Genomic DNA, 25,023 nt, shown 5'->3' on the forward strand with positions numbered 1-25,023 from the left:
CTGCTTAATTGCTTGCAATGACGATTCTCAGGTCTCAGTCCTTCACCACTGTACTCTAAACGCAGATATACAGTACTTGCTTTAACAAATTCACATTTCAACAAATTAACATGAAGATTGTTATCACTTAATCTTTTGAGGACTTCCTCTAAAATATCAAGATTCTCATGAACATTCTTTCCTCCAATGAGAATATCATCTTGTTTACATACACATTGCTGAATACCTTGTAAGATACAATCCATCTTATTTTGGAAAATCCTTGGTGCTCACTTCACGCCATACGGTAACTTAGTATAGGCATACAGGCTTTTGTGAGTATTTATGGTTAAGTACTTCCGACTTTCATCATCAACTGACAATTGTGCATACGCATGAGTCAAATCTAATCGTGAAAATACCTTTGACCCTGACAATTGAACATACAAATCTTGTGTAGTTGGCAGAGTACATTGCTCATCCTCAACTACAGGATTAATACTGACCTTATAATCTCCACATATTCTTACAGATTTATTCGATTTAGGCACAACAACGATCGGACTCGCCCATTCAGAGCGGTCAACTTTAACAATTACACCGTTTTCCTTTATCTTTTGTGACTGTTTCCACGGCTCCACGGAGCGCATATGGAACTCTACGAGGTTTATGAAACACAGGCTTGGTGCCTTCTTTCACACGGATGTGAGCTTTGTGGCTACGCATACCATCGTAGCTATCAGAAAATACATTACTGTACTTACGTGAGACTAAATCAAGATTGTCTTTTGTCTTACCGTCATACAATCACCGGAGCTTTCTTTGTTAGCTTTTTCAGCTACACATGCTAAAATCTTACCCCAATTTAAAATCAACTTTTTCAACCAGTTTCACCCAGTAATGTTGGTTTACCAGGGTGATCTACTATTATCAGTGGCAAGTTGACACTGTACTTTCATAGCTCACTTCGACCGAAATTTCTCCACTAACGGAAATTGTATCGCCAGTGTAGCTTTTCAATTTAATTCAGGACTGTCTCAGAGGAATTTTCTGAAAATTCTTGTCATATTCAGACTTTGACATGATACTGTAGTCAGCTGCCGTGTCTACTTGCACAGACAATGATTTACCATCAACATCAAGTTTTACATAATAACCTGATTTTTCTCCTCTTAAATGCATATTAATGGAGGACTTAACATTAAACACACTATAACTAGAATCATCACTGTCGCTACCTGCTTCAGCGACAGCCTTTACTGATTTTGACTTACCAGACTTCGGCTTTCTACCACTTTTGGTACATTTGCCCTTTTGTTTCTACTTACAAAATTTCGCAAAATGACCACGTTAAGAACGCTTATGAAACTCAACATTTTTGTGTGGGCAATCTTTAGCCAAATGATTATTTCCACACCTATAACACTGTAAAGTCTTAGAAGAGTCACGTTTTCTTACTACTTTACTGATCTTCCCTTTGCTTGAAGTGTCCTTTCCCATTTGATTCGACTGGTGCAGTTCCGTTTCAATCGATAACGCGATCTCGCTTCGATGAAACCCAACTTTGAAATGTCCTTCATGGTCATGAAGTGCTGACGAATTCGCGAGTCGTACAGTCCCGTTACTAGTTTGTCCCGCAAAAATCTACCTTGACAACAATCCTCGGAGTTACAGTCCTGCAGCTCTTGCTTCAACATAGTTATGTAGTCTTGCACCAATTCGTCAGGCTGCTGGTCCCGCTTTAGGAAGTGCAAGGTTCCAGACATTTCCATCTGCGCTGGATGGTAGTACTTGTCTGCTGGTTTTGCTGGCAGGAGTATACCCTCCAACTAGGAGAAAGCCGTTTGACCAATGCAATATAAAAGCGTATCATTCTTGTTTTCTTCCTCCGTGATGCCGTTGACCCGGTAAAACGTCTCTAGTGTAGTAAGACTTGAAAGTACTTTTTGACTTGTCAAAAGCTTCAGTCGTTGCACGTGTTATTTGGGCGTTGGCCATTATCGCTTGTTTACTTTAGATTAACGTAACGGTTAAGACAAAGGAATTTACTTGAAAACTTGAACTTCGGGTGACACAGTCTTAAATCTTCACATTCGCTGAGATTTTCCCCGACTGCACTGCGTAGAACAACTGTTCAAAGTTCGTTGAGTTACTTTGAAGTTACTTCTACTGGATCGCTTCCACTGTTCTGATCCTCACTACCCAAAGTTCTGCTCAGCAGCGTGGCACTCTTCCTCGCTAACTGCTTGATTGTCAGAATTAAATCTGCCGCTCTTTCTCCGTTGTCCAACGTCGTTTTTGTTCGAGACATCTTACACGTTGCGCAAACAATGCAATTTGCACACTAAGTCACTGACTATCCCATCCTCATCACCACTTGTTGTATATGTACTACGTATTGTATAGAGAGACACGGTGGAAGTTGTTCACTATTCTCAAGCATGAGGAGAGTATATTTTATTCTGCACATGCGCACTACAATGATACCTCACTAAATGAATATATTGGCATATATTACACTGCTGATGCACTCAGTTGACGTAACATCAAGCACTCAGCAAAACAACGCCTTGTGGAAGCCGGGAAACAGTTGATGACAGGCAGGGGTTCCAGATATTCAGTTCCCTCCAGCAGCAGTATAAAACGTAAAGCTCCAAAACGAAGATTCATTTCCTCCAAAGCCAAGCGAAAGAGAAGATCTCCTGACATTTTTTTCTAACATGGCATTTCTTCACAAACACTCCTGCGAGTGTACCAAGAGTGAACTTGACATGTTCACAGTTCCTCCAACGCAGACTAGTGTTGAAGAGGGACAATGGGAAGAAGTGCATCCCCTGACCCACATTGTGGAATTGGGACCCATCGAATTTGTGATTTCGGGTTCAGTGGAAGACTACATCGATCTGTCCTCAACACTCCTTCTGATCAAGGCCAAGATTACAGAAGTTGATGGTACTAACCTCGGTGCAGATGCAGCAGTGGGTCCCTGCAACTTATGGCTCCATTCACTGTTAAGCCAGGTGGATGTACACCTCAATGGCAAAATGATATCCAACCCTTCCTCTACTTACCTCTACCAAGCGATGTTGGAGACCTTGTTGAATAATGGTTAGAAGGTCAAGGACACCTATATCGGTTCAGCTCTATTCGTCAAGGACTATCACTTGAAAATTGATGAAGTGGACCCCACTAAAGAAGGTGGAGAAGTGAACGAGGGACTGAAAAACCGACTTGCCTTCACGTCTGGCAGTCAAGTTGTCTATATGTTAGGACCCATCCATTCGGATATCTTCTTTCAGCCGAAGTATCTAATGAATGGTGGCGAATTACGTCTCAAATGTTGGTCTTAACATTAAAGTAGTAAGGGAACATTTTTCAGAATATGTATTTCAAACAAAAAATAAGTGCTTATTTGTAAACCGGATGTACGATCTGTTGAGTAGTCAAAAATCTAACAAACAAACAGCTCTCACATGGGGCACATGGCACGGCTCAACTACATAATGGACGAAAATCAAAACAAACTATCGGAGCCCATGCATGCAAAGATGATGGAAGTTGTTAAATGGCTTGAGGAAGCTGGACTTATCGAGTATAGAGAACGATTCTTAAGCAAGGGGTACTGTAATCTGGAAGTGATTGCTGCATGTGATTCTAGAGTTTCACACATCTTGGATTTGATGAACAACAGAAACCAGGCTTAGTGAAGCTGTTGAAAATGAAAGTGAGTCAATTGAGACAACGACTGAAACAAGAAAACATTGAAAAACAGCTTCACACAGCGTCAACGAGCAAATCTTTAAAGCAGACAGGTAAGCGTTTTATTTTGAATTTATATACTTGCCAGCGTATGCAATGCAATGTAAGTGTTTTGTATCTTTCAAGCTGCGTAAATTAAATTTATCGCCAAGGTCAAGGCACCGCAGATATGCATTTGAAATTTCTGGAAATAGTGATTTTTTTTAATGTCGATTTAAAAATACAACCACTTGTTGAATCAATTTCATGGTTTGTATGGCTGGACAAATTCACTGATGTTGGGGTTCACTTTGCATGCATTACAGTACAAATTTAGTGTTCAGTGTTTTTAAACTCAACCAACGTCAACCAACGACACTGTATGCATGTGCATTTTTTATTTCTGTAAAAGTTGGCATTTAAAACAAATATCTTATATACTCTACTTTTGGTATATTTGCATTAAGTGTGGAGGTTGCTTTTGTTTGATCACACCACAGTCCCTCCCTATGGTAGCGGGACACACGCATACATGCTCTCTGTCTCACATTCACACAGAGGCAAACAAGGCTGACTGCGTACAATTTCATAAAGCAGAAAGCAAGAATAATCAAAACGATCTCCCTATATATTTGTTGAGTTGTCCAATAATCCAACACACACTGGTGTTTGCAACGCAATTTCAGTAGATGTCCACCTTTCAGTGGCAATGTAAATGTTGCAACTTTGTGTAAGGTGAATAAACTTTGATGCTTTCTTTGACAGTGCTACCATGGGCAAAATCCAAGGCAGCTCCACAACCTGTACATGAAAAGCCTCCATGGCATAAATGGTACTTCAAGGACCCGAAACACAGCCGCACGTGTACTACAACTCAATATTGCCACAGATCTACAAAGCAGCTTTTCCTCACCTGCAGAATAAGTTCCAGAATTATCTCTTTAAGGAAAGAAAAGAACGCTTTGAGACAAAATGTGTACTTGATACACTGAGAGAAAAGACAACCTTCAAAACATCTCAGAATGATGCAGCTTATGGCAAACTCATCAGAATGAAGTCAGCCCCAAAGCGGTATGATTTAGCCTAGTGTGAAAAGGGTTGAAAGAAATGGAAGATATCAAAGGTGAAGTTGGTACCATAGAGAAAGAGATGAGAGATAAATACATGACGATTTATGATAGTACAGGTCGGCATCTGAAGTCTTGGCCACTGAACAAAATGCATATTACGATGGTGTCGTACAACAGTTGCAAGAGCTGAATGAGCAGATGTCTGAGTTTCTGTCTGAACTTGGAAAGACAGTTGCTCAACTCCAACAACTCTTTGCTGGTATGGATATTGAAAACAGAAAGAGAAGTAGGAAGAGGGAGGAAAATAGAAGGAAGGCAAAGAAAAGAAAGCGAGAAAGGTTAAGATCCGATGTGATGAGATTACGTGGGAAATTAAGTTCATCTGACAATATTGCAAAAATGCTATCCATGTACCATCGAAGATCCAGAAATAAATATCAGTGAACTTAATGAGGAAATTGGTTCCATTTCAAAGAAAGAAATGCCTTATTTTGACCATTTGCTGAAAACTGGTGTTTTTGATGATAAGGCAAAATGTAAAGCTAAGAGAATTTTGAAGAAACCAAACTATACTACCAGCTACCAGACTGTGAGGAGGTAGATCTGGAGTACAGTGATGATGATGGTAATGAAGAAGTCAGCAATGCTGCTACTGATAATGATAATGATGATGATGATATTGACAATACTGACAATGACAATGATGACTGATAAGAATGAGGATCCACAGAAATAATGACGACAAATGATTTACGTGTTTAATCACTCCAATCACCCCAATCATTGCAATCTCTTAAACATATCGTCCACAGAGTTTATATTTAAAAGTTGTTTTATTCTTCTATTTAATTCTGTGCAAATCATTTGTATGTAATTTGAATATAGTTTTCCAGTTTAAGTGTAATTTATCTTTTACTTCTCAACAAGCATTGAACAAAACCTACATGGGCATCTCCGTGACCCCTTCTTGGACCACCCATCCTGGTATTTCTGTTGATATACATCTACCAGTAGATTGACAAATCCGTAACATTCAACGACATATTCATCGGGCCTCACTTCCAAAGGTCATTGTGCAATTTCACACAGATGCATTTTTTCAGAGTAATAAGTTGCATTTGGAATTCCCTCATATCACCAAAAATGCCAGGATGTAAGGTCATGAAGGGGTCAAATAGCAAATTTACAGGCTTGGGTACCCACCACTAATTCGGTAGGGAAAAGCAAAGTGCTTGATCAAGGACATGCTCCCTATTGGAACACTATGGCCACAATGCCACATTTGCTACCTCAAAGATACTTTACTGATATAGTAGTTACACACATTTTATATTTATTTTAAGAGTTATAATACAGAAAGTTTATTTTAATATGTATTTCTTATTGCTATTTACATAGGAAACAAAGTCATTGAAATTGTTCATTTATACTGGAGCCTTTGTCTTTATTTATCCAGATAAGTTTACACATCTCTTTCCTTAAAACTGTCAGATATCAACAGTATAGCTGTGGAAACACAGCTATCTGTTGGCGGGGTAGCTGTGTAGCTATGCGGATCAACAGGGTTGACCTTTGCCCCGCATAGCTATGCACACTACCCCACCAACAGATAGCTGCGTTTCCACAGCTGTCAACAGTAGTGCTATGCAACAGTACAAGGTGAATCTTTCAATGAATGCCTGGTTTCACTTTAATGTATAGCTTGCACCTAATCATTGCCTTACCTCTGCCAAACGCTGATAGGAACTGTTCATTTGCCCTTGGCGAGCTTAGTTCACAAGACAGGCCTCTATAGATTTGCCAAGGCAAGATGTTCATGTGACAGATAATACATATACTTTATTTAGCTTGCAGTGAAATGACTTCATAAAATGAAATCATTCAGAGAGTCATTTTTATTTCCTCGAATAGTTTTGTACACCGAAACTGCTTTTTGAGGGGTGGATACTTATGAAATCAAGTGACCCCCCCTCTGTGGTGTGTGAAAAATACATAACCCCCCTGTGAGGTTTTCGAATTTCAAGTGACCCCCCCTGGATTTTGCCGCCCCCCCGGCCGTAATAACTGAACGCTCCCTAAAGGCCGTTCAGCCTTCACTGAATAACACTTCCGCCATCCCTCTTCAAGTAGTCTTGGTGACAGTATTGGAGTTGCCATGGTTATGAAAGGTTGAGTTAATGAGGGTGGGACTTCTAGAGCAAGACTGGCCCTTAGATGGCCCTCTCAGTACTTATATAACCTCATTTTTGCATATATTAAACAACTGACTGTAACGGCCTAGTGGGATTTTGGTGTGTTTTCTGTTGATTGTGTTTCTCGTTTTGTGTGCTGTGCTAGTATTCTGAGTTTTCTAAATATACTAGCATTATTCATGACTTTGATTCGTACACTCTCATTCAACCAATAGAACTTACCTTCTATTGTTACCCCTCACTCACATGAAATCACCTCGATGATTTATTCAACCAAAAGAAACTTACCTTTTATTGTTGCTCTCGCTCACATGAAATCACCTTAATGTTTTAATTCAACCAATGAATAAAGCTAACCTGGCATTACCACATGGATTGCCAATGTTGTTGTTGTTGTTGTATTTTATTTATTTAAGTGTCCTATGTGGACTTATTCACCATTTAAATAAATTACAATGAAATGTTTTCTATTGCCACATCCAGCCCACTGGGCTTATAAGACACGTTGAATATCACATTGAAGACAAAAAAGGATACATTATTTGTAAAGTGTGCTTTTCCTTCTCGAAAATGCCCTATAAATGTAGTCTGCTACATCATTACAGAATTTTGTCATAAGTATACATAACTTGTTATCGTTGCTTAAGTCATTAAAATCTGGCATATCAGTCAATATCTTGTCTAAAAGTGACTTACGGTAATCTTTATACAGAGTACATTGAAACAAAAAATGAAATTCATCTTCAACATGAAGAGGACAGAATTCGCATAACCTCTGTTCAACTGCAAGATTACTGAATCTCCCGTTTCTATTTTAAGTGGGAGTATGCCCGTCCTAAACTGGGCCATGAGAGACCGCTTCGCACGAGACATACAACCTGTCAAATACATTTCTTTTCCGTATTCCTTTTTAAAATACAATACGTCCTTAATTTTGACTTTTGTTGCACATCTAGTTCCCATTTTCTTGCATGAAAAATTCTTAACAATTCACGAGCTTCTTCTAATTTTATCACTTCTCGGTTCACAAATCTATTTTGAAAGCCAATTCTGAGAGAACACTTTTTATATCGTTAGACCAATTTTTTTTGCAAAGCATAATCCCACAGAAAAACTGATTTCGTTATTCTGTTGTCTGGTGTTTTCAACAGTCTATTCCAGAAACGTAACATATCAAGCTTTCGACGAAAACTTGGGTTATCCCAACCCATATCTCCATTTAAGCCAACTTTGGTGCATATTTATGTACACCCATGAAATATCTCAATGCTCGATCTTGTATTGTGTCACAGTTTTTAAACTGACCAAATCCCCATATCCCCGCACAGTAGTCCAAAATTGGAACAACACAGGAATTATACAAGGTAGAAAAAGTATTGTAATGGAAATCCTTAAATCTATGGATTTTAGAAATAACAGCTCCTAAAGCCCTTCCTGCTGAATTGCATAAGATTTTTGCCGTTACTTCGTAGTCTAAAAACTCATTGAAAACCAGACCTAGATATTTATACTGAGACACTGTTTCTAAATTCCGTCCTTCATATTTAAAAATAAAATTTGACAGCCTGACATTTTATTTCTAAAATGAACAACTTGTGTTTTGTTTTCGTTTACTACCATACGCCATTTCTTACACCAATTTTCTAGACACTCAACAGCCTTTTGGAGATTTTCTTCATTTTCAGCAAGAATGACTATATCATCTGCGTACAGCAGAATTGCAACCCCTCGGTCACCGACTGGAACTCCAATATGGAGGTTATTTACCTCTTTAGCAAAATCATTCAGATAAATAGAAAAGAGTGTAGGAGATAGTACATCTCCCTGTCTAACACCAGAATCTGTTGAAAACCAAGGGAAAGCAAACCATTTACATTAACAAAAGAAAGTGGGTTCTCATAGAAACTCTTAATTGCCTTGTACAATTTGCCTGAAACACCATTTTCAAGTAACTTAAAGAACAACATATCTCTGTTTACCCAATCAAATGCTTTTTTCATATCTATAAAAGCTGCAAATGTGGGCAAACCTGACGCTTTTCTATTTCTGATAATACTTGTCATAACATAAATGTGGTCGATACAGGCCCTACCTTTCCTAAAACCATTTTGCTCATCGACTAAAATATTTTCTGCGTCAAAATATTGAACAAGTCTATTATTTATAATCCCAGAATACAATTTACTCACAGTTGACAGAAGGCTTACTCCTCGATAATTTAAAGGAACTCGGGGATCATTCAATGCATTTTTGGGTATTGGTTTGATTATAGCTTTTCTCCACATACTAGGTATTTTTCCAAAATTAAAATAAAGTTGAAATAACTTGTGAAGCAATGTAATTGCGGTATGGTTTTTAAAAATCTCTTACAGTAGTTTGTCAGCGCAAACTGCTTTAGTTTGTTTTGACTTATTTATAACATTGGTAACTTCATGAAGTGAAATATCACAATTCAATAGGGGGTTAACATGATTACTGTCTAACTGCCATTCCAACTGATTTTTACAACTCAAAATATGTTGGTAAAAGCCCGGGTAAAAGTCCTCATCGAATCCAGTGTCTCCCGTGACAGAAAGGCTATCGAGATCTTCAAAGTCAGATTTCCATTTATTTAAAACTGAATTAACATCTGTTGTGACGCTATTGTTTTCTGCGTAAACCTCCCATGGAATATCATTTTTTGTTCTAGGACCCAATTTATTAATGTGACTCCAAAACTCAGTTGGATTCTGTGTGTTTCAATTTTCAATATCCATCATAACCTATCTTTGGTATGACCTCTTCAGCTTTCTGTAAAATTTGTCAAAATGTATGTTGGGCATTCCTAAAGTTTGTTTAAATACCGATTTCTGTAATTTAGTACCTGTACATCTCATAAATTGTTTCTCTTTTTCTCTCATGTCCCTCCAGAGGGCAGTCAGTTCTGTATTCCAGAATGGCTTAGGGACTGGTCAGTTTCTTCAGCCTGGGGGGGGCGGTGGATTCATGGGGGGGGGTCACCCTGTTTTTGACTTTGGTGATAGGGGGGGTCACCATGTTTTTGAAATGCCCAATAGGGGGGGTCAGGTGTTTTTGAATTTTGACACAGGCTCATCATTGCCTAAAATGCTAGTGTCAGCCACAAAATTCATCATTCAGTTGTATTTTTCGGCGCGCCCTTCGGGCGCGTAACTTTAATAATCAGTCATATTTTTCAGCACGCCCAACGTTAACATATCAAGCATACATACATCAGAGATATCTGTATGTTCAATATTTTTCAGCGTGCTCTTCAAGCTCATTACTTTAATATATCATACATCTTTCAGCATGCCCTTCAGATGCATGACTTTAATATACAAGGCATATATATCAGAGATATCAGGATGTTTCATATTTTTGGCGCGCCCTTCGGGCGCCATACTTTCAGAGATATCTTGATGTTTGCTAAGTGAAAGTGTACCATTATGAAATCTGCATTTCATATGAAAAGGATGACAAATTCCTGATACTTTTCTGTTCTCTCTGTGAGAATTCAGTATGAGAAAGCAACATGCACATATATTTCACAATATATATTTGATACAGTGACTTATTTTAGAGATAGAAAAATGACAAGATATCTTTCCTTCTCATTGATGCAATTATTTTCCTTTGTTTCATAGGTTTTCTGTAGAAAGATACTTTTTTATGAACAAAATAACAGTTAAAAAAGGCAGTTTTTGTCATTATTAGGTGTGCTTTTATGGTTTCAATGTTACACAAGAAAAGTCCTCTCAGACACTGTACACATCAGATTTGGCTAAAAAAGCTCTCTATGGCTCCTCAGTAGATTTAATTGGATGGTTGGCAAGTCTTAACACCCATCAAAGTTTTTGATTCACTGCTTTTTCCTCTTTGATATTAATGATTGACATCCATTTCTGTACAACAGTTCAGGACATCTGGTTAAGCAGAGAAAGTGTGAAATACATTCACAGCTCATTCAAAATACAGCTCATTCAAAATGTACTGTATTTAAACTTTAAGATTGACACTTTGAAATTCCTATCTTACAACTGACATGTCAACAATTTCACTAAAACATAGAATGACTATTTAAAATATAAATATATGTAAAATGTAAAATATAATATATATATATATATATATATATATATATATATATATATATATATATATATATATATATATATATATATATATATATATATATATATATATATATATAATTATGTCCATCTTTTGTTTTACCTTTGTCGCGCCTGGGGGGGGGTCACCCTGTTTTAGAAATTTGGAATAGGGGGGTCACCCTGTTTTCAAAATTTGGAATAGGGGGGGTCAGCCACTTTTTGACGTCGACAAAAAATAATCCACCGCCCCCCCCCCCAGGCCGAAGAAACTGACCAGTCCCTTATGTACTTTGAATTTCTTTGAACACACTGGGACATCCCTGTACTCTAGCGTAGCATCCATTTCAGAAAAAAATACTGTCACAAAATTTATCATATATAATATCTACACTCAATTGGTTATTCCGAGATGACTCAATTTGATCTATTAATTCTATAATAGCATTTCTGGATAATTCCCCGTCTAGAAATCCATTTGGTATATTTGAAACCTTATATCGCCTTGTCTTTTCACCCCTAACTACGGGATTCATTGAATTTTTTCCATCATGCTCAAGCTCTCTTGTCCCCATTTTGAGTGTCAAAACTGAGTGATCTGGTAACGCACAATCACCAAGAAAGCAGTGCAAATCATACGTATCAATTAATGCAGTGACAGAATCCACAGAAAATTCATGACACAAGTGTACATTATCACATGGTACAAGCATATAATCATATAAAGTTGTCTTGAAGAGGATAAATTCTTCCATTCAATACAGACATCTGAGAATCTTTAAGAAACTCAATAAGTGTCTCACCGTGTTTGTTAACTACACTGTCTATGTTAGTTCTTTTAGGAATATTATCAATTTCTGGTATACAATCGTCTAAAGCACCAATCCGTGCGTTTAAATCCCCGCAAACGATAATATTGTCAACATCATTTTCTACATACAGTTGACAAAGTAAGTGAGAAAAGAAACCAACGGCATCTCTTCCCCAAAGAGAATTTTCTGGGGGTAAATAACACGTAAAGACGATAAAACTATACTCTGTTATTTTATCAACAAATTTCAATCCCAATATACCGTCATAAGATTTATCACAGACTGATATGTTATATCTACGGACAGTGTCATGTTTGACCAATATACCAACTCCACCTGAAGGGCTAATTGTACTCCGCGAAATAGCGAAATGGCGAAATGACGAAATGGCGAAATCACGATTTTCGATTTTTTCCAAATAGCAAAATAAACAAATAAAGAAACTACACACAGAGAAATTACCTGCCACCTAGAGTATGCTTTATAATCGTCTCCTACTCTTACTAGTACAACATTACATGTAAAACGCCATGTTGAACATCGCTGAAATTGGCCTCGGAATCAAATTCAGTTTCGAGTGACTGAACAAACAGCTGGCATGTTTTTTTTCCAAACTGACCAAAGTCATTTTCTGTCACATGAAAAGTATTTCGACCACAACAAGTTTATTACTGGCATGTGTTTTGCAGTATAAAGAAAAGGCACTGATTAGCGATGATACCATTGTCGGTTTAGTTTATTTGTTTGGCCGCCGTTTTATCACATACTCCTGCCAAACTACGTGTACGCGTGCACGCTTACGCAAAACATTTTTATCTTGGTACAAGAGATCTAAGGGACAAACCTTTAGATATTCGGAGGGGGTGGTCAGAAACGGAAAAAAAAATTCAGAACAGAAAGTTTGGGGGAAATATCTTCACACTACATGGCAAAATAAACAAAATATTTAGAACACAATTGAGTAAAATAAATCTGCAAGACTCAGAAAAATAATTTGCACATCTATTCTCATTTGAAAAAAAAATGAAAATTTGAAATTTCAGTTGTACAATTTTTTTTTCACAATCCGATCGTGACCACCCCCTCCCAAAACCTAATGGTCTGTCCCTAAGCCTCGAGGTATACGTGGTTTTGTGCGCTGTCAACTTCCGGGTTCGCGATCGCGCGATTTCGCCGAATTTATCGTACTTTCGGTGCTAAACTTCGATGTTGAGAATCAAAACATGTGCAGATTCACTGAATTTGACTTTGTTCAGATGAAACTCAGCAGATTTTCTTATCAATTTCCAACCTGCACGGCATACACATGGGTTTTGGAATCCACCGTGCAGATTGCAGTGTGCACCCGGGTATTTCGGCTTAACATCGATTATACAGCATACTCTAGGTGGCAGGTAATTTCTCTATGTGTAGTATCTTTATTTCTTCATTGTGCAATTTGAAAAAAATCGTGATTTCGTCATTTCGCCATTTCGCTATTTCGCTGAGTACAATTAGCCCACCTGAAGCACGTATGGCTCTTTTGTGAGCCAATTCTCTGTTAAAACCAAACCATCTATATCCTTCAATCTCAATACTCTCACCTTGTTTGAGGTGAGTTTCACTTAGACAAAAAACATCGCAATTCTTACGTAAAATAACTTGCTTTATCAAGTCGTCCATCCATTGATATTCCAATGTTAACACGTCACTGAAGGTCCGGCGGGCTGGTTCACTCCTCATTCAACGTGCTGATTTCTATTCTCTTGCCTAACAATTCGGCCACTACCTGTCACTCTATACTGCTCACCGTTTGGTAAATCCTTCAAAATTGATCGAAAGTTCAGCTCTATTAGGCGTTCGGCATGGGATCTGCATGAATGGATATAGACCCGTTGGTAAACTTCGTTGTCTTTGAGCAAAGTTTAGCTCTAAATACATTCACCTTCTGATTTCGTGTTTCAAATTCCACTTTTACCACACCTGGTTTGTCATTGCAGAAACGCATTCTACGACACTTTAACACCTGTGCGTCTGGAAGATTGAGGACATTGTGAACTATGTGGGTGACTTTTACGGGTAGATCTTCTTCTTCTTCTGCAACCAGGTAACTGAACAACGATAACTGAACGATTTATGTCAAAGTTCTGCTCGTCACTTTCACTGTTTGCCGCTGCATCAAATGTTTGTTCCATTTTCTCGACCCTTGAACGGAGGCCAGCTATCTCAAGTATCAACTCTTCTTTTATTTCTTTGGTTGACTGACGTACCTCATTGAGTAACTTCGTTTGATTTGCATCAATATGGTCGAGGCGACCATTGAGACGATGAATGGCGGCCATTATACCAGAGTCAGAATCTTCTTCCAAAGAAGCGCTACTTACAGATCTTTGAGCCCGAGTTGAAACTCCTCCTCCGCCAGACTTGGTTGACTGAGACTTATAAGATGACATATTAATTTCCAGACAAGAACAATTTGTAGAAATCGTGCGAAATTACAGGCAACTTGAGACGGGCGTTCAGCAAACGATGCACACTTTTTGACCCCCTAGCACACATATAATATAAAAGCACTCCACGCATAATTTGGTTCAGTTCACCTCTGTAGCCGGACAGGCAACAAGGAACTGACAATATCTTTGTGTTCCATTTTCAGGTTAGTTTCTTTTCTTTGACTACATTAATTGTACGGTAGTTTGGAGTATTCACAATGTATTTTGTTGCATTATTACTGCTGTATTTTAGTGTATGTAATTGCTGTATTTTGGTGTACATGAATTTCTTTAAATTTTGCACTCGTGTAATTTTGTTCAGTTCACCTCTATAGCCGGACAGGCAGCATACAAGGAACTGACAATGTCTCTGTGTTCTATTTTCAGTAATAAACGCTATCACTAGTGAAATGCATTTGAGTGTCGGCTTGTGGTTGACAGCAAAGACCGTGACAAATGGCGTAGTCGGCAGGATTGGCAAGTCCTAGTCCTTTTCCTGGTGTTTTGGATGGAATGGTAAGCGGAAGATACTGACAAGTGCCACGTCATAACTTGTCAGAAGTGTCTGGGCAGGGGACAACGCACAAACCAGGTGTGTGTCTTTATTCCGTTGGACGTTTTTGGGAGCCACCCAGACTGCATACAGATGGGGAGCCAGGTCCGTACGTCGACGGTGAGGAAACTTCTCTGTGCAGAGTACCAAGTGTTGAAGCTACAGAACTGTTGTCCGGGCCGGAACCGTTTTGTGAGAAGTGTTCATCATTGTATTCAAGGTATTGTGTGCCCAGAACTTGACAGTATTTTTTCCATGTGAATTATTTTTTTTTCAGTCAGTGATAACTTTGACTATGAACTGCCCGGACTTGGTGTTTTTGCAAATGAAATATTGTTAAACTCTTCGGTTATTCGCTGTTACAACCTGACCTATGTAGTGTTCTATAGCGTAAATGTCATGTAATATTTGTTAATTTTTAAATCAGAAATTTTCAGTGTTTTCTGTAAACAAGTTGATTTCACGTTACAATTGTGACTGAAGTGTTCTATGGCAATAGAGACACCAGTTTTGTAAAAAAAAAAAATTCTCACGACTTTAAAAAACCCAAACAAACATGGTTTATAGACATGGTAATTTGGGTTAGTTGCTGGACTATAAAATAATTAATTAATTAGTTTCAAGTTCAAAACTACTGGAAGATATGTGAACATTGAGTTTTGATTTTTTTTGGAAATTTAGTAATTATTAGTTGATTTTGTTGAAATTTTCTATTAAGTCATTGTTGATTCGTTAATATTGCATATTGCCTAGTATTTTCTGAATTTCCCTCTAATTTAGTATTTATTGAATCATTAAATTTCTCCTAGCATTAAGTTGGGTCGAACACCACGTTAGTGTAGATATATTTGAAGTATAATGTTCAAAAAAAAGTTGGTGCTAAGTATTTTTTTTGTAATTTGAAGCATTTAATTAATTTCGTTAGATATTATCTGTACGGTATATAAATTATAATATTCATTCATATCATACCTTGGTCTGAAGAACCTTTAACATTTTAGTCATCATACAGTCTTGTGCTACATATTATTTGTTGAGATATATATTCTTTGCATGTTGATATTTGTCATTGTGTAGTTTTGACTTGATCATATTCCTAAGAACACGTAGCTATTTTTGTTCTACATATCCCAACTTGCAATTGTTTCATAATCCACATTTATGTAATTAGAAGGAGTTCCCTTTTCAGTGCCTTCTCATTTTCCTGGATCTATCAGAAGATAGACTTCCAATTTTCATAAAATGGCTTCCAATGTATCAATTCAAGAGCGAAGCATTTATGTTCAACATTTGCCCATTGCATGTACTGTCGAAAGTGTCAAAAGAATTCTTAGAACAGCAGCTTGGTGTGGGAAATCTTGAGCAAATTTATATTTCTGGTGAAGATTCTGCTTTTATTATTTTGAGGATGTAGAGTCTATCACAGCTGCTTTGCCAGTCATACACAAAAGCACATTTAAAGAATGTAGGTTACAGGCAAGTCATATGACAACAAGTCGAGCGTTGGAACTGGGACACTTAATGGAAGAGGTCAAGTAGAGTGCTACACCACAGCAAACCAAAATCGGGAGATGTACAGGAAATTATAAGAATGCTGAGTTTACTATCTGAAGACGATAAGAAAGCAGTAGTGCAGGCCTTAACTCCCATTTCATCTAAGCCAACAGCAAAGCCAGAAATACCCACAACTGTGCCGAAACCAATCCCATTTCCATCATTAGCAGCATCAATACCTACCTCTGTTCCAGGGTCTTCTCCAATTATTGCATCATCACCTGCTGAAGCAGTTGCTACACAGCCAGTCACAAACCCAACTGCCTTTCATTCAGTGGAGTTCCCAAGAATAGTTGTTTTCTCTGGTAAGGGTGATGTCACTTATGAAATGTGGCACTACGAAGTTCGGGCACTACAGAGGGAAAATGTGTTTCCTGAGGCTATAATAATGCAGGCTGTCCGGAAATCATTACGATTCTCTGCTGCCGAACTCCTACTGCATATGGCACAGTAAGTGAGGCTACCCACAATCCTCCATGATCTGTACACACGGAGATCACTCACTGAACTGAAGCAAATTTCTTCTGTACAGAGAACAACTCGGTCCATATTTCAAAATTCTGGCAACATAATTCTGATCACCATAATTTTCTGATTTCTCACTGTGAATAATGAGAAGATCAACCCTTTTTCCTCGGAGGAGATAGCAATTTTGTAATTTTGTCGACATAAATTTTTGACAGCCATACACAATATTTTCAAGGAAACTAAGGGAATAAGTTGCATCTGTGTTGGCGAAAGAAAGGGTATTGATTTTTTTTTACTGTTTGTAACAAAGGAAATTTGCATGTCTGACAGGTGGTATGATGAGACCATCTTAGTTGCTGATAACTTTATCTTGACAAGTGTGCAATTTTTAGCACCTCCAAACATAAACTTCTCACTCAATTTTCTCTTGAATTTTAAACATAATCAATAATTTTCGAACATAGTCTTATCAAATAATCCTGAACTTGAATTGTAAGTTAAAAATTGTTAAGAAACTGATAAAATTGAAAAAGCCTTTAGCAAAAAATGTCTGAGTGAACAAATCAAGGGGAATTGTGGGTAGCCTCACTTACTGTGTATGGGTGAAGACATCACTGTGTCGAGATTGATCGAGAAGATGGATATGGTTTTTTGGAAAGTGTTGCCCCCTGAAGCAGTTTTGGAAAAATTCTTTACAGCACGTCAAGGCAAGACAGAAAAGGTAGCCGAATGGGCATGTCGCATTGAAGGGCTGTTGGATGAGCTGAGATCAAGTCAATCTGTGACTAAAGATGCAGTGTAAACCATGCTCAGAACGAAGTTCTTTTCTTGTCTGTCAGATGATCAAGTTAAGAGTGCTATAAGACACAGGTATGATACTGGTGAAAGTTACCCTGAGTTATTACTTGCTGCTAGGAAGCTGGAGGTAAATAAGGAGACCATCACACATGTTCACCAGAGAAGTGTGGCTGACAAGGATATGCTGGCCAAAATGGATGAGATCACCAAAAGTCTGGCAAGGTTATCCGAAAAGGTTGCTGAACTGGAGAAGCAAACTTCAACAAAAACACAATCCACTCCCCGTCGACGTGGTAACAATGGAGATGCCCAGGGACGGTGTAACAACAATAATTCTCAACCCAAGCAAGCTTTTACTGATAAGTGCTTCCAGTGTGGTGAACTTGGGACACAAGAAAACAGACTGCCCTTTAAATGGGGAGCGGCCAGGCATATAGATGGACATGTACTAAGCCGGAAAGGAAGCAGTCCCTCTAACATAATTGATTCCTTGGTAGGTGATGCCAACGAAAGTGAAATCATGAAGATTCTCTTGTGTAGCTCTCATAGACACAGGATCAATGGTATATACTATTTCTGAAACCTTCAACAGAGACAAGCTACAGAAACCAATCCAGGAATTGAACAACTTAGTGAGGGTAGAAGAGGCTAGTGGTACAGAAGTTCCTTATATTGAAGTCGAAGCACGTTTGCCTGATAGTCATGGGCGGAAATATCCAAAGATATCCTTTTACTTGTGGTTGAAGACACAGAATATAATAGATCAGTACCGGCTGTTATAGGCACAAATGTTCTCTGACACTTTGTGGTTGAGCCAGAAGAAGTACAATCCAAACCAGAACTGTCACCAGAATAGAGATTGACATACCAAGCAATTATCCAAGAAGATTGAAGCTAGGACATTTCCAGTCACCACTACTAAACCTATAACAGTCGGGTCATATGAACGCACAGTCATCCATGGATTTTGTAGGGCGGACATAAAGAATTGTGGATCAACTGTTGTGGTGGAACCAGAGAATGATAACCTTTTACCTGGTGGCTTACTTGTTACTCCTGCAGTGTTGAAGTTAGAGCCTCAGGGAAAATCATGCCGGATACCAGTAGTAGTGACAAATCTTGGAGCATGAGCAGTTACAGTCCCCCTGAAAAGCACCTTAGGCAACATCAGCTTGGCATTAAATGTCTCACAGCCTTAGATCCATATGGAGAGGATATTGATGCACACTCTAAGGACGCCACTTCACAAAAGGTTCCTGAATGGTTGATGCAAGATCTGGAGTTAGAGGAGGCTGGTGCTGAATTATCTGATGTCCAAAAAGGACAAGCCCTAGCTGTTATTGGAAAATGGCAAAATGTGTTCTCCAAGGGTGAAATGGATTAAGGATGCACAACATTGGTAATCATACTATAAGTTAACAGATGAAACACCCTTTAAGGAAAAATACCGTAGAATTCCACCTGGTATGTACGAGGAGTTACAACAGTACTTGAATGACATGCTACACAGTGGTGTGATTAGAGAGTCAAACAGTCCATGGTCATCAAATGTAGTTTGCGTAAGGAAGTCCGATGGAAAACTGAGGATATGCATTGACTATAGACGCCTGAATTCCAGAACAATCAAGGATGCGTATGCACTTCCCAGAGTTCTGGATACACTTGACAACCTTAGTGGGGCGGCATGGTTTTCATCACTAGATCTCCGTTTTGGGATATTTCCAGGTAGAGCACAGGGAACAGATGAAAGGACCCTGGGGTGGGGAGGAGGTTTTTTTGTGCAACGGTTTACCTTATTTGATTTTATTAATTTTGACTGTGATATTTCAAATAAAGATTTCAACTCCACACCGTCTGACTGCTTTATATATTACCGACAAGTCCTTATCTCCTCTCCAACTTGTGTATACACCACTGTAATTGCTCCGAAAACATTGCCAACTTGCTAATCCGCTGTCCGTATCAGCGGATTAAGTGATTGAGTCAACACCACAGCCGTCACACACGTAGTAAAATAAGGAAAGGGTTGAAGATCTCAGACACATTGTTACAAAAAAACGCAAATGTGAGCAGATATAGAAGTCAATCGAAATTTAACGACTATCAAAAGCATCGCTATACCGATGAACTGTTACATGCCAAAGTACGCCGTCTAAAATGGTCACCTTGCGCCAGAAACCAACCTACATTTTTGAGTCGGTCATGGTCCGATGTCGTCCGTAAGAGCGGAAGTCGGAAGTAGAACCTTTTGACCTCAAACCTGTTTATTTCCAATCCAGAAGTAAACATATTTCCCATGATGCGTTTGATGTTACATAATGTCAAAGTTAGTACATCATGCTCAAAATGAGCAAAAGTTTTATAAGATACGCTACACGACTGGTTTTGATCAATCCTACAAAATCAAAAACAAGGATTCAATTCCTTTTCGTCACAAAATGTTGCTAACGATGATTTGGAGAATATAACCAAAACTTCTGTAAATCCTGCACGGAAAGAGCTGAAGGGCGAGGTATCACGTTTCCTGCCTCTGCATCTACACAAACCTCCTTGGTCAATCGAGGTGGTAGCTTCAACAGCCACAGACAAGGAGAATTTTTCTCCTTGTAGCGAGGCTCGTACAGCATCAACCGAACCGAACACCGCTGCAGGCAGCTCAATATAGATTGATGTCATCGTGTATGCCAGTATTATACACTTTCCATGATATTCAGATATTATTCGATGCCACCATCGTCACCGTACATCTATAGCGTCTATCGTAAACATAGCACACCGTCATCGACGTGACTGACTCGTTTGCCCGGCCTCCCCGCTAATACATCAGCGACAATCCGTACCAATGAAGTTCTCACCTACAGGTACTCCAAAAGAACCTCCACAATGTGCACATCGTATCAACAAAACATCTTGAATGGCAAGGAACACGATTAGACTTCCTAATATTAACCCCAGTTATTACCAGGATTACGAATTTACTAGACATTTTATTGCCCATTTTCGTTTAAAATGTTAGTGTGTTTTTCACTCCGTGTCCATGTGTAGCGTAAGTTATAGTATTTTCCCCAAAGACGGACAGCCCTCGCTTCACTTTCCGAGAACAAGATGGATAAAATTATCAACTTTTTATTCAGTTTTTTGTTTGTGTGCTGGTACTGCAAGCACGCCTTTTCAATGAAAACGATTTCATGGTATTTGATACATTGTCTGTGTATTCTGTCTGTAAAAACGTCAGCGGCTGCGTTTAGGTTGTTGCGCGGCACAACAGAGGGTCCACGCTGACTTTTATATATTTTCGCTGTATTGTTATGCACTTTCCACCAGTATCATTCCTCAAACACGCAACTCAACGACGACAGCACATAATCTGAATGAACTGAAAGGATGGACTTAGCTTTTTAAAGTTCTAGGGTAGGAAAATGTAGTCAGGAACTTAATCTATGTCATTAATGTTGCTGTTCACCTTCAGGCCGTCCAGATCATGTATTTAAATTTTTTCTGAGCTGTCTCTCCACATGGCTGTTGTTAGTGACTTTTTAACTTTTCTACATTTTCTCTCCTGATCGGTCGGACGGTAGCCTAGTTGATTTCATCACAGACAAGGAGCTTCAATTTCCCTCCACGAGAATAGTTTAAGCGTCCACGGTCGTAGATTTCAGGCTTCCGATTTTTTCCCAATATTTTCTCTCCACAACCGATCGCACCAGGTCGTGGCTGTAAAGTGTTGAATTTTCACGACATTTTCTCGACGACCGTGACTTTCAGGTATTCGACTTCATTTCTGTCCACGACCGGTTGAGGTAGTGGCCGTAAAGTGTTAAATTTTTCCCGACATTTTCTCAACGATCGGTCATGAGGTTATGACTTTCAAGCTTTGACTTATTTCCCCGGTAATTTTTTTCAACGACCGGTCGTGGCTATAAAAGTGTTGAATTTTATAAGCCCGAAATTTTCCAAATGATCGGTCATGAGGTTATGGCTTCAGGTTTTTACTTTTTTTCCGGTAATTTTTCTCCATGACCGATCGTGAGGTCGTGGCTGTAAGTGTAAAGTGTGGAATTTTTGCCAACATTTGTCTACAGACCGGTCGCGAGGTTGTTGCTTTCAGTAATTTCTCTCAATGGCCGGTCACTAGGGAGCTCCTTTACCGTTTATTTATGAATAATAAGTTGTGTACCTTCCTATTTATTTACGAATTAATGAATATTTTAAGCGTCCACTAGTTTTACGGACGACATCGTGACACTGTGTCTGTGATTTTCAACCCTTTCCTTATTTTAATGCGAGTGGGACGGCTGTGATGTTGACTCAATCACTTAATCCGCTGATACGGACAGCGGATTAGCAAGTTGGCAATGTTTTCGGAGCAATTACAGTGGTGTATACACAAGTTGGAGAGGAGATAAGGACTTGTCGGTAATATATAAAGCTGTCAGACGGTGTGGAGTTGAACTCTTTATTTGAAATATCACAGTCAAAATTAATAAAATTACTTGTAGCAATAAAGAAAACAGTCAGACGGTGTGGAGTTGAACTCTTTATTTGAAATATCACAGTCAAAATTAATAAAATCAAATAAGGTAAAGCGTTGCGCAAAAAACCCTCCCTCCCACCCCAGGGGACTGATTTCTTTCCCCTATGGGTAGAGATGGCAGAAGATAACAAACAGAAAACAGCCTTCACAGTTGGAAACTTGGGCTATATGAATTCAACTGCATGGCAATGGGACTAACCAATACGCCTGCAACATTCCAGCGTCTCATGGAAAGTTGTTTTGGAGAACTGGCCTTCAGAGAATGCTGCATATATATGGATGATGTTATCGTTTTTTCTAAAACCTTTGAGGACCATCTTGTGAGATTAGAGCGTGTATTCCGGTGTTTGGAGTCAAATGGTCTGAAATTGAAGGCAAGTAAATGTGCTCTATTCCAGAGGAAAGTGAAATACCTGGGACACATAGTATCTGCTGATGGGATTTCAACTGATCCAGATAAGGTACCAGCTCTACAGAACTGGCCAGTACCAACCAATGTAATGGAACTTAGGCAATTTCTTGGGTTTGCTGGATACTACAGAAGATACATACAAAACTACAGTAAGATTGCTAAGCCACTGAAAGATACGGAAGCATATTCGTGCCATTTTTGTAAGAAAAAAAAATAAAAAATCTCGTAATTACGAGTTTTAATTCTCGTAATTACGAGTTTTGATTCTCGTAATTACGAGTTTTTAAATCTCGTAATTACGAATTTTAAAACTTGTAATTACGAGTTTTGATTCTCGTAATTACGAGAATTTGGTTCTCCTAATTATGAGATTTTAATTCTCGACATCACCTTTCTTGTGATATTTCTGCTCAGCAAATAATATTTGCGTGGGCTTCTTGGGTTTTGTTTTATTTAACACTTCTGTTAGCGTCTATTTGTAGCCGACTTCTAACTCGTTTTGATGACATGTGATGAAAGAGAACGCAACACGCTTCAAAGGAACAAGTCCTACCATGCCGGCCATTTTGACCACAACAACAGTGCAACATGTTCGAAGTCAGTCAACAATTACAAACATTTTATGAAGAAGGAACTTCATTGAGCAGTTCTTTGAGTGTTACCAAACGGAAAGGTAAGATCTGCAATAGAATGGAATTACATGAGCATACTACATCGTCGACTGTTTTCACTGCCGCCATTATCGGTGAATGTGGTGTTGTCAAGGTCACTCACAGCCACAGCTAAGCTAAGCACGGACGGGAAGTTCTTGTCGGAAACGCGGTGTAGTTGGCCTGAATTTTCACTGAAATGTTTCTTTCTAGATTGGTCAGTTTCCTGTTATGGATAAGAGACGCATGCCATCCAATGATCACCGATGTGCTAGCCACGAATGCGCGGCATAAGAGTGATTGACCTGTATGACCCCTACTTCAACAACAACCCACCATGCTGTATGAACAGCTCCATGTTTGCTGTGCGCTCACATCTAAGTTGATGCAGGGCGATCTGTTTGTCCCTATCATTTGATAAGTAATAGCAGGAATTAATTAAAAGAAGTCAAGTCAATTCCTGTTAAAGAGCATTGTACATATTACCTACTAATTCTGCTTAATGTAGTTGCAAAATAGTTTCATTGTATAGCTTGCCTTGCATTGTGCGTTCATGCGTGCAGTGTGCGTTGTATCGATAGGTTTGTTAATATATCATATGTTGTGATGGAATTATGTTCTAAAATATCTTATTTTCCCCTCATTTTCAGATTGACCGGATAGTGATCCAGAATATGGATGGTGAACTTTGAGCAAATCACATGGAAATGCATTGCGATAGGCTAGACATAATTAACAAACGTACCTGTTTGAGAATGCCAATGCCATTTGCAATCAATATTTGACTATTTTCTTCTTGAAAGTTTGTAAGTCGTCAATTGTAGTTCAGTTTAATTTTATTTATTACAATTATTCTGTGAATAAATGCATTTTTTCAAATAGGTCGCGATGTATCAAACTTCTTGACATTCGGTGCAAGTGAGAACTGTGAATTTAATTTTGATTTGCTGATCCACTAAGTACAGAGTTTACAGATTACAAGTTGCCCTTAAATTGGCAAACTAAGCAACATTGCTGAAGTGTTTTGTTTCTATACAGGCACAGACTTCCTTAACACTATTGCAACGTTCTCATGTTAATGGCTATGCCATATCATGCCCCCAGACTGACCAAAGTCTTGTAATAATGTAGATTATGCGATTTAAATTACGAGAATTAAAAACTCGTAATAAGAGATTTAAAACTCGTAATTACGAGATTTAAAACTCGTAATTACGAGATTTTAAAACTCGTAATTACGAGATTTTAAAACTCGTAATTACAAGAATTAAAATTCGTAATTACGAGAATTAAAAACTCGTAATTACGAGAAACAAAAACTCGTAATATTACGAGAATAAAAACTCGTAATTACAAGATTTAAAAACTCGTTAATTACGAGAATCAAAAACTCGTAATTACGAGATTAAAACTCGTAATTACGAAGAATTTATACTCGTAATTACAAGAATTAAAAACTCGTAATTACGAGAATCAAAAACTCGTAATTACGAGAATCAAAAACTCGTAATTACGAGAATTAAAAACTCGTAATTACGAGATTTAAAAACTCGTAATTACGAGATTTAAACTCGTAATTACAAGAATTAAAAATTCGTAATTACGAGAATTAAAAACATATAATTACGAGAAACAAAAACTCGTAATATTACGAGAATCAAAAACTCGTAATTACAAGATTTA

The 25,023-nt window shown here is 38.3% G+C and overlaps 1 protein-coding gene across 1 annotated transcript; it reads left to right on the plus strand.

Annotated features, from left to right (window-relative positions):
- Positions 1-2,699: 2,699 nt before the first annotated feature.
- On the plus strand, positions 2,700-3,092 carry LOC139148514 (uncharacterized protein F54H12.2-like). The gene has a single exon (XM_070720004.1). It carries the CDS (start codon positions 2,700-2,702, stop codon positions 3,090-3,092), a length of 393 nt encoding a protein of 130 aa, XP_070576105.1.
- The last annotated feature ends 21,931 nt before the right edge of the window (positions 3,093-25,023 follow it).

Source organism: Ptychodera flava, chromosome 13 (genome assembly GCF_041260155.1).
Source record: "Ptychodera flava strain L36383 chromosome 13, AS_Pfla_20210202, whole genome shotgun sequence".
Classification (NCBI taxonomy): domain Eukaryota; kingdom Metazoa; phylum Hemichordata; class Enteropneusta; family Ptychoderidae; genus Ptychodera; species Ptychodera flava.